General features: G+C 38.4%; 1 protein-coding gene across 3 annotated transcripts; it reads left to right on the forward strand.

Moving 5' to 3' along the window:
- Positions 1-15,389, forward strand: znf384b (zinc finger protein 384 b). 3 transcript variants are annotated; one of them, XM_051718501.1, is made up of 11 exons: positions 8-267; positions 1,250-1,308; positions 2,732-2,966; positions 3,104-3,193; positions 3,447-3,586; positions 7,294-7,367; positions 10,239-10,463; positions 12,968-13,135; positions 13,221-13,299; positions 13,989-14,147; positions 14,261-15,389. In XM_051718501.1, exons 2-11 carry the CDS (start codon positions 1,255-1,257, stop codon positions 14,558-14,560), a joined length of 1,524 nt encoding a protein of 507 aa, XP_051574461.1. In that variant the 5' UTR covers positions 8-267; positions 1,250-1,254; the 3' UTR covers positions 14,561-15,389. The 3 variants fall into 3 exon arrangements, with proteins under 3 accessions (XP_051574462.1, XP_051574461.1, XP_051574463.1); XM_051718502.1 differs by lacking the exon at positions 13,989-14,147 and having other exon boundaries at positions 1-267; XM_051718503.1 differs by lacking the exon at positions 10,239-10,463 and having other exon boundaries at positions 13-267.
- The last annotated feature ends 357 nt before the right edge of the window (positions 15,390-15,746 follow it).

A 15,746-nucleotide genomic window follows, 5' to 3' on the forward strand; every position in this document is an offset into this window, starting at 1 on the left:
TTCATCTCTATGGGTTTTTGGACATGTTTGACCTCATTGGACGGAAATGACGTCAGGACGCAGAGGCAGTGCTTGCTTCTTTCGAGCGGAAGTGCTGTTTAGACAGTTCGGCCAACTCCGTAAGAAAAGGGGGAAAAAAATAGAAAAAAACACAAGGGAGAAAAAAACCCTCATTGAATTTCTTCAATCGGGTGCTTTTGGAAAGACTTTACAAACATCCCGCTTGGAGGAAATCCCCGGCAGGAGTAGCAAAAGTCTTCAGAGCTGGTAATCGCGCTTTATTTGTCACTTTGAAGCTTGTTTTGTGGCTGTTGATGTGAGCCGCTGGCGCTGCTGCCGCCCGATCGCAGACATTCATGTGCCGGAAGTCTGCGTAAAACCGCCTCGGTCCCAGCGTCGACGATTTTTTCCCACTTGTTCTGTTTTTTCTGTCTTTTTTTTTTTTTTTTCGCCTTTCCTTGTATTTGAGCAGACGTGATCAGTAGAGGGAATGCGCGGGTCACGTCATGCTGTGGGCTGCAGGTCCGCATTCGTTAACATAGATTCGTCCCTGTCTCTCATTAATATTAAGTTATTTATTTAAGACATAATGGGATATTTGCAAATACATATGTGAATGTGTTATAATATTATTTTTTTTAAAAAACGACATCCTACAATGCAACGCTTTTAACAAAGAATAAAGCGAAACAGACATTTGCCTACAACAAATTGGTAAATTGCATCCAGTAGACGGCAAAAAGTAGCTATTGTATTAACTCGCCACTTGTAAAAACATAACTTGATAAAAGAGACTCATTGTGGATGTTGTTTCTGTGATATGGAGTGCACTGCAGTCACATATGGACGATTAACATCAACTAAATGCATTTATGTTGCAGTTTTTGATAGTCTTAACCATAAATTGACCAGTGATAGACATGCTGTTCATGCATTCAATTATATTCAGTTTCCTTCATGAAAGAAGATAATGCTGTCCTGTTTTAGGAATTAGCCCTATTCCATATATATTCCATTTACAGTTAAGTTTGATATTGTTTATTACTAAAATGTACTTTGTCAATTCTGAATCTGTTGGCGAAATGCACCACAGGATTCCATGTGTTTAAAATTAAAAACAAATAGTCTGTCTAGTTCTGTCCGTTTCTTTAACCTCTTGCCCCATCACATCAAAAGGTCACAGGTTACAGAGTATTCAGGGCTTCTTCTTTTTTTTCTTCTTATCCAAATGTTTACTTTCTTGTGTCAGGGGTGATGGAGGATTCCCATTTCAACTCCTCATACTTCTGGTCTCCTATGCAGGGACAGGTAAGCACACAGAGATACACACTTAAACTGTCTTAAGGTGCGTCTCTCAATCTCCCCCTAGTTCAGTAGTATGTGCACTGCCCAGGGAGTTTCTTGCGATGTCCCTTTGTCAAAATCATTTCAGAGCAACTCCCTAGAAATTCTCAAAATGCACAGAAATGGCCAGTGAGCTCATCAGCTGCTTAATATATTCACTTACTGGAAAAGTCATTATGTAGTCATTAGAGGATGAGCGCAAATGTGAATTTATGACAGCCTTATTTTCTGTCTTTAAAAGAACATCTGTTGGTAATTGTCTTTCATCCCTAACGTGTAATAAAGGGAAACAATCCTGGAAGCGTTTTTAGAGGACTTTGTAGTTGTTAGAAGATTTTTCATTTCTATTTATTTGTTCTTTTGTGTATGTTCTGCACTTGTATATTATATATATATTTTAAATATCTGAATGTCATTATGTATGAACATTATTTGTTTCACTTACAAAAAAATAATAAAAAAAAATGCAGGATTAGCAGACATTTTGTGTTAATTGAGTTTGGTGTCACAAAGTTTAATGTATCAAGGCCCTTGCTAGTGCCCGAATTTGTGTTCATGATATATTGATTCACAACATATGGAACCAGGGAGCAGAATCAGACACTGCATAAGTTTGCCTAACTATGCCTCCTATAGAGTGCAACAGTACCCATCCACTTTTTCAGCTGCCTTGGTTCTGAAAGTATTCATTTCTTCCATAGACTTTTCATAAAATCCTTCATAAAAGAGTTCTAAGGCATGAACCAAACCAATCAGCTCCGAGGTGAATCACAACATTACAAACTTTGATTTGAAGGAAAAAATTATTTGGAAATCAGACAAAAAGATAAAGGTACAAGACTGTGTACTTATCGCCTTTGAGGGCACAGACTACAATCCCATGAAGCATTGCGAATGACTTAATTGAATATAAAATAATGGAAAGCTATTGATTTTAGGTTGTTAATTATAGAAAAGATAAAGTTTCCGTTTACTGCAAAATATTCCAATATGAACAAATACATAAGTAGTTTGAGGGTGAAGGGAGACCGACTCGATTGCATCATTCACAGTGCGTCATGGGAGTGGGAGGTTACTTGTGGGCATTTTTGGCCCCAGTCCTCTGATTGGTGGATCTTTCTCTGCTGAACCATGGGTATTGTAGTTGTTCACAAGGAACTTTGCTGTTAAACATGATTTTTAAACAATGAAGTTGAAATAAAGCAAACTGATGGATTACACAGAACCATGTATCATCAATGAACAACCTCAGAGCTCACGGTAGGAGTCTCCTTAATGGTTGGTTATGTATCTGTAAAAATATATTCGTCTTCGGATTTTTTACTTCTGGAACCAGACTGTTGCGCTCTATTACAGATACCATCCCAACTCTGTGTTTTCCATTTAGATTGAGAATGCCCTATTTCTAAATAAGGCAAAGGAGCAGCTGGGTCAGGATAAAAGCCCCACCTACTCACATGGCCCCACCCATTACCCAGCCACAGCAGTGGTGGCTGTTGCTGGGGGTGCCATGGATACGACAGCAGGGGGACGGACACTAAAACAGGACCAGGCACAAGCGTCCCAGTCCTCACACAGTATCACAGTGGTACCGGTGCCGCCTACTGGCATCATGACAGCAGGTACTGTTTGTGTGGTCTATGTTGAGTGGTTACAAGGAACTCTCAGGTTCTTAATTTCTAAATTTTTCTGTGTGGACTCTGTTACACTTTTTTTCAATCTCACTCACATTCCTTTTTCACTTTCTTACTCTGTCTAGCGGGTTTGGTCACCCTGGTGTCTCCAGTGTCCTCTGCCCAGTCCTTTATTTCTGGACATCCGTCCACCACCATGATAACAGTCCAGACAGGTAATGCACATTATTTTACATACAGATACACCCTTGCACGTGAACCTCAGATGTCCCTATGAGAATTATGCCCACATCTGCCTATACTGCTTACCATTATTACACAACCATTTTTTAAATATCTACTTTATGTTTATATGTGTTGTTTTACTATAGAATGTAGTATTATAGGTCTGACATACTTTTTTATTGTCTCATCAGTCTTGGTTCACATAATCAAAGCGTTTTACTCTGTCTTGCATGACTCCACCAGACAAGAAAAATGAATCGTTGCCCTGCTCACCAGTTATCATACCATTACCATCGAAAAGGGGAAGAAAGAGGAAATCGACACTCCCATTGGTTGGCTCGCCTACTGGGACACATCCCTTGATTTTGGGTCTTGCAGGACAGGTATAACAATTGTGTATGAAGAGAGAGCTTTATGAAATTATGCATTAAAGGGTTAGTTCACCCAAAAATTCTCTCATCATTAACTCACCCTCATGCCATCCCAGGTGTGTATGACTTTCTTTCATCAGCAGAACACATTTGAAAAAAATATCTCAGCTCAGTAGGTCCTTAAAATGCAAGTGGATGGTGATCAGACTTTTGAAGCTCCAAAAAGAACAGACAGTCAGCATATACGTCATCCGTACGACTCCAGCGGTTAAATGAATGCCTTCTAAAGAGACATGATTGCTTTCTATAAAAAAATCTATATTTAAGTACTTTTTAAATATAAAGCATTGCTTCTGGTCAGCAGCAGTATGCGCTTGTGATGTAATTGCGTTGGCGTGTGAGACATGCGAGAACTGACGCATGTGCGACTAGGAATGCCACGTTTTGAGATTTTGACTGTTAGATTACCTTTGGAGAAAAAAAAATTACAGTTAACAGGTTTTATGATTATTTGAAATTGTATTTTTAAGCAACAAAACTGAGGCAAAAAAAAAAAACCACATACTGTATCATATCACAATTGAATGTGTAATTGGACATGTTTCTTAGGAATATATGGACTCTAAGCGCAGCCATACAAAAGGAAAACTGCTAAATAGACAATAAATAAATAGAAGATATACAGTTGCAATAAAAATTATTCAACCCCCACTGACCAGCAATACATTCTGGTGATGGGAATTAAAACACATCAACTAAAACCTCAGTAAACAGTCAAAGTAAGTTTTTAATACACATTTGAGTGATTTTGAGAACAAAGAGTTCAGTTTACCCAAATTTTAAAATAAAAAATAAAGAATTCTCTTCACATGTCATGTCAAAAATATTCAACCCCCAAAGTCAATCATATGTGGAGCATCCTTTATCCTTAATAACAGCAAATAAATGTTTCAGGTAAGTGTTCTCAGGCTTCGGACACCTCTCTATTAGAATTTTTACACATTTCTCATGAGCAAAAGCTTCCAGCTCATTGACATTCTTTGATTTCTGTGCTGCCACTGCTTCCTTGAAATCCCAGCAAAGGTTTGCAATGGGATTTTAATGATGAACTGAAAGGGCCATTTAAGGACATTCCACGACCTATCCCTGAACCAGATTTTGGACAACTTGGATGTATCCTTGGTGTTATTGTCTTGCTGGAAAGTCCAGTGATCATGAGCTTCAATTTACACACTGAAGGCATCACATTTTTCATGTCAAAATAGCCTGATACCTGAAAGAATCCATGGTGTCAGTCACATAGTCAGGATAGCCATTTCCTGCAGCTGCAAAACACCCCCATAACAGGACTGACCCACCTCCATGCTTGACTGTGAAGATGGTGTCGTTCTTGTCATCACCTTGTCATCTTACTCCAGACGTACTGCTGACCCATGGGTCTAAAACTCATTTTCAGTTTAGTGTCATAGGTCTATAAAACCTTCTTCCAGGACTCCACAGGTCTTTCCTAATTACTTCTTGAATATTCAAGTCAACATTTCCCTTGGTGAAGTTTTGCTTTCTTCCACACCCCAAGAAGGTTGCTGTTGTACCATATTTAAAAAAATGTATGAATGGTGCTGCCAACTTTGTCTATTGGAAATTGAAGTGCCTTGGAAATGTACTTTTAGCCATGACCTTTCTTGTGCAATGAAATAATCTCCTCTATTAGCTTTTGAGACAGCTTATTTTTAATTGCATTTTTTGCATAGAAATACATTTTTGCTTACAACGCTAAACTTAAAAAAAATTTAAAACTTAAATAAGTGCCATTGCAGATTGATGTCTTAATTTTGTTTTAAAACAATTACTTGTGTAGCCTTACATATTTAAGAAACAGCTACATGCAATAGGGGTTGAATAATTATAACATGGCTGTATTTTAAAAAAATTTAGAAATATTAGGTTATATATTCACACTATGACTTTGAATGTGTCACTCAACTGATATAGATGTAAAGTTTAAAAATTCTGGGTCATCAGAAAAGCTTACCTTTGTAAATCCTTACTGTCTTGGGGGTGGGTTGAGTAATTTCGATTGCAACTGTATAATAAGAGACTCACCGCTTCTATGCATCCCGGGCACAAAATACACTTCAGTGTAACTGGAGTGCTTGGAGTTGCTTCAGAGCTACATTACTGTAAGATGTATAATATGTAACATGTTATTTAACATGTAGTTTATGGCACAGTAACTTGTAGTTGATGGCATACAACAGTTTTGTCTTATGCAACAGTTTATTAAAGTGATCCGTTGTCTGTCAGACACCCCACTATAAAGAATCAACAACAGACATAAAAATACTGTCCTTAAATCTGTCCACAAAATATTGCAAATAAACCTCTGGACTATGCATAATAACAGGAACATTGATTAATGCTGGCTATTTAGTCCAATAATGACTCAAATTAACATTTATTGTTGAATGCGGTGAATTTGTACTCAGCAATGCTTTAAATAATGAGGATGATTTAAGACCCAATAGTACATGTAAAAGTATTGTGCACTGTCATCTCTCTTAAACATTACAAAAAGTTGCATCTTTCAATTCCTCTTTTTAAAAGCACCACAGCTAAAAATATTATACTCACTAGTTGGTTGTTTGATGACTAAGTAGAACATCCTGTCCCATTGTGTAACTTTTGACTTCTGTCAGCATGTTTTCCATTTTTCATCTTCAGTCAGTCATTCAAATGCTCCCACACAGCCGATTTTAAGTTGCTTTTTGGTGGACACGAGTCTGGTAGATAGAATTCCTCTTTGTTTTGGAGTTTGTGTGTAAGCCTCAGTTTCACGTGAATTGAAAGTTCACGTTCAGTCCGTGACAACTGGCCAAGCACCACGTGGACACTGTCCGTAACCATAGTAACAGCTGCTCTAACCATCCAGGCACAAGCAAAAGAGAGTCTTACACCGAAAAACTATTTTATATTATATATTTATATATTATATACATAATATTTTTGCCATGTGTAAATAAAATATTTCACTAAATGTAGATTCGAAATTCTTGCGGTTAAATGAACCGTGACATTTTTAATCGCAGTTAATAGTGAAACCGTACAATCGTACATGCAACACACCCGGAAAGCAGCACTGTTTACAACTGAGTTGGAGGAATGCTGTACAGAAGCTTAGTTGGTTTTGGTTTAGGTGTTTTATCTTTTCATTTATGCTGACTGTCTGTTCTTTTTGGAGCTTCAAAAGTCTGATCACCATCCACTTGCATTTTAAGGACCTACTAAGCTGAGATATTTTTCTATTTTGTTTTTCTTTCTTTTTTTCAAATGTGTTCTGCTAAAGAAAGAAAGTCATACACACTTGGGATATCATGAGGGTGAGTAAATAATGAGAGAATTTTCATTTTTGGGTGAACTATTCCTTTAAAGCAGGGGAATGTCCATGCATGAATAACTTTATACCTGTGCCAATAAGTGTATATAGTTCATGGTTGTGAAAACACTTGGGTTTGTTGTAACTGTTCAACTGGCCCTCAGGCCACCTGGCTTATGGTCCCCAGGTAATTTGAATTTAAGACCCTTGCATTACAATGAAAACTGATTAGCCCAGATAAAGCAAGGTAGGAATAATGAATAGTACTTTGATAAGATTTAACACTTCCATATATAAATATATTAGAATAACGAAGTAGACCTAAACTCTTTTTGTTCCTCCCCAGCATCATTCTGCCAACCCTTATAGTTTCTCCCCAGAAGAAGTACATGCTGGGAAAGAGGGTGGAAAAACATACAGGTAGGGCTTCTCAAAGGGACCCTGGCTCCGCATGCATACTGTGTGTGATTCTTAAAATCTAATAGAAAAGGCTAAGACAGAGGCAGGGATTCTTAAGCCACTTCATTTTCATACTGCAGCAGTGCATGGCCCTCCGGGTCGACACACACACACTCGCCAGCTTCCAAGGCTTTGTAACGAGTGTGTTTGTTTGCTGTGCTTAAGTAGAACCTGTGTTTTCTGCCTAGCAGCATGTGCAACCTCAGCGCTACACACGCAGTGAAAACACACCCCTGTCGCTCTCTCCCCTTCACATGCTCTTATGTCCCTCATTGCCCATTTGCACTTGTGTGTCTGGCCTTTCCCTCTCGTCTTTCTGTTCTTGAGCCAGAGTCTACAATTTCCCTCTGGATTGTTCTCTATTGACCTCCTCCTGTCTCACCCTCCTGCTGGTGTCTCCTTCTTGTCTCTTGTTTCTCCTTTCACTATTGATGGACCATGCTTGTAACTAGGATTGTCACAGTGCCAACATTTTAGTAGTCAATAACAATGCCAGTAAAATGTCACCGTTATTTATTAAAAAAACTTAAATATGTTAACAAATTCAATGAAAATGTCCTTCAAGAATTTTGCAATGAAGTAAACATTGCATTAAGTGTGTAATGACGAACAAAGAAATACTTGAAGAACAATTAGTGGTTTTGTCATATTCTTGTGAATATTTTGATTAATATTAATGACTTAATACATTTGAAAGGGTGCATTAAAGGGATAGTTCACCCAAAAATGAAAATTCACTCACCCATGTGTTGTTATAACCCTGTTTAACTTTCCTTTTCTTAACAAAAAGGGAGAAATTGTGACAAAATTTTGTGCTCAGTGATGTCATACAATGGCAGTTTATGGTGACCACCTCTTCAAGATTCAAAAAGACATAAAAGTATTATTCAGAAGTCTAATAAATTATTCCATGAGACTCATGATTGTTATAAAAGCATATGACGAGTTCTGGTGAGAAACAAACCGAAATCAAATGTATTATTTAGTGAAACTGTTGACTGACCGTTGCTCTCCTCTGCACATTCATGAGACTGCACAAGAGTTCAAGCAGCCCCCACTCGCGAAATAGGGCGTTCAAGCAACAACTCGTTATGTTTATATAAAAACAAGTCTGCCACAGCGATAGAAACAACAGAACACAACACAGCTGCACACAAACTAGAGAACAGAACTTACTAAACATGTCTGATTTTGTAGTCGGAGTACTCAATCAAACTGAGAGATAGAGGAGGCGGGAATGTCCATCTGAGTATTTGTTACAGACCTCCAACTGAAGAGAGCGGTACCACAGCGAAATCATTCTTGGCCAAAATCAAGTCGTTTTTAACCGGCTAGTGAGATGCTGGTTTCAATATACTGTTATGAGAAAGTTTTTTGACCGGTGCCAGCTCATAGCAGACGGGGTTTCCTGGCGCAATGCTGAAAATAGAAACCAAGCAATTGACAGAATGTACTGTCACTCATCATGGCTGGTTAGGACAAAAACTCTGATTAACATTGAAAATATACCTTTTATCGTATGTCGTTTGCAGTCAGGTTAGGGCAAGGTGTGACTATGGCTGCCTTCAGCCTCCTCTGTCTATCTCTCTTTTTGATTGAGTACACTGTTTCAAACAAATGATGCTGGGCATAGAAATGCATCTATTCTCTGACTACATACTCATCAGACATATTTAGTAAGTTCGGTTCTCTGGTTTGTGTGCAGCTGTGTTCTGTTCTGTTGTTAGTATCGCTATAGCGGACCTGTTTTTAGATAAAACAAAACGAGTTTTCGCTTGAACGCCCCATGTCACGAGCGGGGGGTGCTGCGTGAACTGTTGGTCTCTTGCAGTCTCATGAACGCGCAGAGGAAAGCAGCAGTTTCACTAAATAAAACATTAGATTTTGGTTTGTTTCTCACCAAACCTCATCATATGCTTTCATAACAAACATGAGTCTCATGGAATAATTTATTAGACTTCTGAATAATACTTTTACGTCTTTTTGAATCTTGAAGAGGTGGTCACCATAAACTGCCATTGTATGACATCACTGAGCACAACATTTTGTCACAATTTCTCCCTTTGTGTTAAGAAAAAGACAGAAAGACAAATGGAGTTATAGCAACACAGGGTTGAGTAAACAATGACTGAATTTAACACTGCAAGGCCTAATGCACAGATCCAACATTTCGACACATTATTTTATTCTTTTTTTATACATGAGACAAAGCCCACTCCATTTACAGTAATACCTCATCAAGACCTAAATGCCTTTTGATTGTTTATGTGCATAATCACATTTAATGCTAGTGTTTACTTAATTTTTCTTCTATATGCCATTTACGTTTAATGCACAATCGAGCTCTCTAACTTTTTCAAGTATACTCTTAACTGCGAGACTGTTGGGATGATTTCGTCGACTGGTTTGTGATACTCTTTAATACAGGCAACTCCAGGCACATCTGCCGACAACATGGACAGCCTGCATATCTAGAAAAATTAGCCTGCGTACAGACTGTGCTGGTGATGAAATTGATGTCATGCACACTGTGTGTGAGCCGCAGCGGCATGTGGAAACACTCTTCACAGAGCATACGTGCAAATACACGTGTGAACATTCAAAAGCAGTCAAACAGAGTGCCGGTAGCAAATAGAGTTCGTACTCCGTTGGTACTAACCGACTTGGTACCTAAGTACGGGTACTTTTGACATCCCTGCTTGTAACTTTCCTCTTCTATTTGTCCCATTTCCTTATCTGTTCTTTGTCTCTTCTGTTTTTCACCCATGTTTTCCTTCTCTCTCATCCCTCTGTCCTCTCCTTTGGTGTATGTGTGTGTTTTTCTGTCTGTAGGTGCCGGATGTGTGGTTTGACGTTCTGCAGTAAGTCAGACATGCAGCTGCACTCCAAGTCACACACGGAGGTGAAAGCTCACCAGTGTCCGCATTGCTCCAAATCCTTCGCTAACACCAGCTACCTGGCCCAGCACATCCGCATCCACAGCGGTGCCAAGCCCTACAGCTGCTCCTACTGCCAGAAGGCTTTCAGACAGCTCAGTCACTTACAGCAGCACACACGGTACTCGGCACCGCACCTCTAGTGTGTGTGTTTGTGTGTGGGTGTTGGTGGCAAAGCAGGCGGGTGATGGAGAGTGTATCAGCGTTCCAAAATTATTATTATTATTTTTTTTTTTTCTGCTGGCCAAGTCGGTCTAGTAGTTAAGATTTTTAGTAGCCCCATGAACATTTTTTAAAAACTATTTTTGTACAGTATGTAAGAATCACATTTTCTATGCTTATAAAAGGAGCGTGTCACTGTCATTGAAATGTTCTAATTCATTGCATACAGTCTATGAATGTGCTGTCTTTGTTTATATCGCTGGTGTTTGACAGGGAATGGACTATAATAGGATGCAGACAGTGCAATAACCGGAGAAGAATCTCAAAATTGAATTTTGATCCAGCCCATTAGCGCTTTGCGCACAAAATTTCACCAAACCTACTTGCGCCTAGACTTAGGGCATGCTTGCACGAAAATACCAAAACTTCTGACTTTGCGCTTATGACTTAAAGCACAGTGCTGCGCTTAGTGCTAATGCTCTTATTATAGGGCCCTACATCTCAAATGATACACAAGTTTTAACAGAATTTATGTACCATAAGTGCTTCTATAAATTTGTAAGCTTCACATTTCTGCTTTTAAATCTTCCCAAAAATTGGCTCTATTCACTTCCATTGCAAGTGTCTCACTGTAACCTTGATTTTTGCATTTTTTTTTTTTTTTCAAGAAAAGTATTTTTTGTGTTAATCAACATTATTTGTTTATCTACATACTTATGTGACAGACTTGTGTTTTTATCCGTTGCATCACATCTCACTATTTTGTTAGTGTCAGAAGACTGCATGTCAAGTTAAAAATAGCTCAGCTTTGTTACTCAGTACAATGCATCAAGGTCGGTTTTAAAACAATGGACCAATCAGAAAAGGCTGGGGGTGGGACAAGTTCCTCTGTGGATCTGCAGCACCCTTTTCACCGAGGCCTAATGCTAGAGTCAGGGCGATTATTTTACTACTTTACTGATAACCAACAAAAAGCCTGGGCAGTATTTCTTGAGACCTAAACGTCCTGCTTTCTGTTCCAATTCATTGAGGTGCATTTAGCAGTTTTTGAGCTATAAAACTGTCCTGTGTGTACATCCCGAGTGGTTCTGATGTTCATGTTGGACAGAGTTTCCTCTCCTGCATGTTGCTATAGCAACATACTCCGCTAACGATTTGCTTATATGTAAAACTTTGTTTAATGGACTGTGTAATTATATGCCACAGTATTTATAATGGCAAAGGTGGTTATAGCTGATGTTACTATGTGAAGTAGGTAGATTGCACATCCAATATAGTCTCTCTGTAGGAGGAATAATTGCTAGAAAATTCTAAAGTTTGTCAGGAAAACTTTGCAGGGTTTTCAAAAGAATGAATGCAATATAATTTTTTTTTAATCCGCTCTGTATCTCTCCTCCCTTTCTTCTCTCTCTCTTTGTATAATTCATTTCTCTTCTAGCATATTTTTAATACTGTAGACTAAAACTTTTACACCACTTTGTGGGGTTTTAAACACACACACACACACACACACACACACTCTAAGTATTGAACTGAAATTGCTTCTGTCATTGGGAATTCACTCTCTTTGACTCCCATAACCATGCCGAAGTTTTATGTGGTTCTGCCTCTCTCTGAAATAGAGGTCACATAAAGGTTTCACCCACTCCTGAACTCAATTGGACATGGGATTGGGCAGTGCAGCCTACAGAGTTCCTGTGAGAATTTAGTGCAAATATTGTTGAGAGATGGATCTGCCCTGTCTGTGACTTCACTCAAATATCTGAAACCTCAAACACTTGCCACACTGTGCAAGTGTGTCTATAAATTCAAGGCATAATTTTGGACATTTGTAGGCAATGCTGATCAGACCTAAAAAAGTTCAGCACAGAGAGATGGCGTAGAGAAAAAATCTAAAATATTGTCATGTCAGATATTTGTATAGCTGATTTAAATTAATTATGAGTTCTCTTTATTATTGAATTGTCCCCTGTGTAACCATGTTTTTCTTGTTCTTTCCTTCCTTCCCTTTCTGTTTTTTCTTAACTGTCCTCCTTTCCTTCCCTCCCTTTTTCTTTCCTTCCCTTACTACTTCCTTCCCTCCCCTCCCACACTTCTTTCATTCTTTTTTCCTTTCCTTACTCCTTCCCTTTTCTTCTTTCCTTCCACTCATGTCTTTCCTCTTTCCTTCCTTCTTTCCTAACTTATTCCTTTCCTCATTTCATGCCATCTTTCTTTTCCTCCTCCCTTTTATTAATTTGCTTTCTTCTTTCCTTTACTTCTTCCTTCCCTTCCTTTTCTTCCCTCACTTCCTTTTCTTTCTTTCCTTCTTCCTTCCCTCCCATGCTTCTTGTCTGTTTCCTTCCTTTTTTCCTTCCCTCATTCCATACCTTTTTCTCCTACCTGTTTTCCTTCCTTTTTATCCTTTCTTCCTTGCTTGCTTTCTTTCCTCCCTTGTTTCATATCTTCTTTCCCTTTTTGCAGAAACCACACAGAATCCAAACCTCATAAGTGTCCTCATTGTACAAAATCGTTTGCCAACACAAGTTATCTGGCTCAACATGTACGAATTCACACAGGTGTGAAGCCTTACACCTGCAACTACTGCCAGAAGACCTTCCGACAACTAAGCCACTTACAGCAACACAACAGGTATAGATGTACCATTTTAGTCATACTCCTTTTAGTTTTTTTTTCACCTTTTGCTTCCTGACTTATAAATCTTGTCCCTGTTTAGGGTCCACACGGGAGACAGGCCATACAAATGTACACACCCAGGCTGCGAGAAGTCTTTCACTCAGCTCTCTAACCTTCAGGTGAGGAAAGGAAATTCGTCTCAGACCCCATTTACACCTGGTATGAAAATCTGTCCTCAGTGGACAACATTATATGTATGTGTAAACTGGGTCTAAAAAAGTTTTATGATTTGATCACTCAAACTACATTTGGAGGTAGTTAATGAAACATTTGAACACATTACATTTTTAGAGTAAATGTCCTGGTGTATTCCGCACAACAGTGAAGGACCACCTAAACATCGGCCAATCATCCGCTGTGCTAAAAGAAGGGAGTTTTAACTTTTCCAGTTATGTACAGCCTTAAAATAAATTAACTGTTCAATCAGGACATTTGAGGGGAAAAGCATACATTACATGCATCTCATCGCAAGTCCTTACATTTCTTTAGTATTTTTGTCTCCATTAAATCAATATGCAGTAACACACTGACATTGTAAGTGGTGTTTGTAGTCATGAAATCAGAGACCCTCCCCTCAAAATCTGAGCGATCTGTCTCACCTGACCACTTGTGATCAGATCACCCGAGACAACTCTTAATATCAGTTGTAAATAAGGTCTCTATTTAAATCTTTAGGTGGTAAGTTTGCTGTTAATTTGGGTCTTAAATTAAAGGTGTTACTTTTACTAGGCTTTATTGTGCAATTGCAAATGAATTCACAGTTTGTGTAACATCTCTCTCTCCCTCGCTCTTTCTTAATCATTTGCAGTCTCATCGGCGTCAGCATAACAAGGACAAGCCGTATAAGTGTCACCACTGTAACCGTGGTTATGTAGACGCGGCCAGCCTGGAAGTACATCTGTCTACACACACAGTCAAACATGCTAAGCTGTACTCCTGTGGTCTATGCAACCGTACTTATACCTCGGTATAGCCTTTAGCACCTAATCTTATACGGCAGCATTCACAATATACTATCTTTTTTATCTCAAGATAAACTTTGTGTATCTCTCTTTTTGTCTGCCCTGATGCTGCCTGTAGGAGACGTATTTGATGAAACACATGCGTAAACATGCCCCCGAACTGGTTGTAGCTCCAGCCGGGTCAAACAGGCCCGGCCATGCCGGAGGAGGAGGCTCAGAAGGCGACCGAGCTGAGAGGAGAGACACCTTCACCCAGCAGGCTGTTGTGCCGTGTGTATTTGACCTGAACCAGTACAAACCAGTAACTTCTGCAGATGTACAGTATAAAACTGTCAATGTATCTGACATCTCCCCTCACAAAGACCTCTGCATCACTGTGGAGGCATCTGCCATACAAGTGGAACACCTGAACTCATGAGAAATCCCATAGAGCAAGGGACAAATCTTTGAATAGAGAGAAAAGAAAAACTGTTTAAATTGACGAGATCTACACAGAGCTGTGGATACAGTATGGAAATAATTTTCTTACTCGATGCCTTCCTGTTTGTATGAAGGAGCAAGTGACTGTGGACTTTAATTGACAAAAGTGAAGGAATTGCTAAGGTGACAGGTTTTTTTTTTTTATTCCATTATTTTAAACATTTATATCTGTAATCCTGATCTTCCTCACAAAAGCTTCCTTTAAAACTGGCTGTTTCATTGGATGCACGGGCCATATCTCAAATCTGTGACAAGGCTTTCCATAAAATTTGTGGTTTATCCCATTTGTATGATCATCTGCATCTGTAGGAGTTTGTTTGGTCACTGCACCATCAACATCATTATTGTTACTGTCAACATGAATGGACATATTCTGTGTTTTGCACAGCATGTATGGAATTGTTGGTCCTTTTCCATTTTAAAAGGGAAGTTTGTTTGCAGACATATATGTAAAACAAAAAAGCACATATATATGATTATCAAGTGCATCATGTGTGAACGAGTAAATTATATCTGTTAATAGGACAAAAAGAATTTGTCAACCAATGCTGTGGCAAATATCCTATGACTCAGATGGTGTGTTCATGATGAATTATCCTGTTTAAAATTCCCATCTGCAAATAACATGTAATTTATTATTACTATGTTATTACTATTATAAAAATAATAACTGTTAAAATGCACCCCAAACCTCTTGACATTAATGAAATCAGATTAGTGTGGCGTAAGCCTTTTAGAACAAAATATTAAAGAAAAATTAAAAATGATTGCTTCTGCTGTGCCTCCTTGTGAAAATCTCTTCATTTTAGAGAATTATGTTTATAATTTGTGGTTTGAAGATTTTGGATTTCTCCGTCTAAATTCACTCAGACTGACCCTGTTTACATGCACTTAAGAAAATGGTTTATTTCAGGTTTTTTGCAGAAAGCGGCGTTCTGAAACGCCATGTAAACGAGCATGTGGGTTATTATAGTTTTGGATTTTTTATTTAGTTTTAATTTCTATTTTATATTACATTTTTCATTACAGTTTAGTTTTCATTAGTTTTCAGTTTGTTCATTTTAGTTTAGTTTTTGTTTTCTCAGTGTTTTGTAGTTTCAGATTAGTTAGTTTTTATTTTAGTT

Source organism: Myxocyprinus asiaticus, chromosome 15 (genome assembly GCF_019703515.2).
Source record: "Myxocyprinus asiaticus isolate MX2 ecotype Aquarium Trade chromosome 15, UBuf_Myxa_2, whole genome shotgun sequence".
NCBI classification, from domain to species: Eukaryota; Metazoa; Chordata; class Actinopteri; order Cypriniformes; family Catostomidae; genus Myxocyprinus; species Myxocyprinus asiaticus.

Excerpts from the sequence above, each read along its gene's own strand:
- znf384b (XM_051718501.1), top strand. The coding sequence starts at position 1,255 with ATGGAGGATTCCCATTTCAACTCCTCATACTTCTGGTCTCCTATGCAG. Across the intron at positions 1,309-2,731 it reads GGTCTCCTATGCAGGGACAG|ATTGAGAATGCCCTATTTCT; the intron begins GTAAGCACACAG and ends TTTTCCATTTAG. Across the intron at positions 13,136-13,220 it reads CACTTACAGCAACACAACAG|GGTCCACACGGGAGACAGGC; the intron begins GTATAGATGTAC and ends GTCCCTGTTTAG.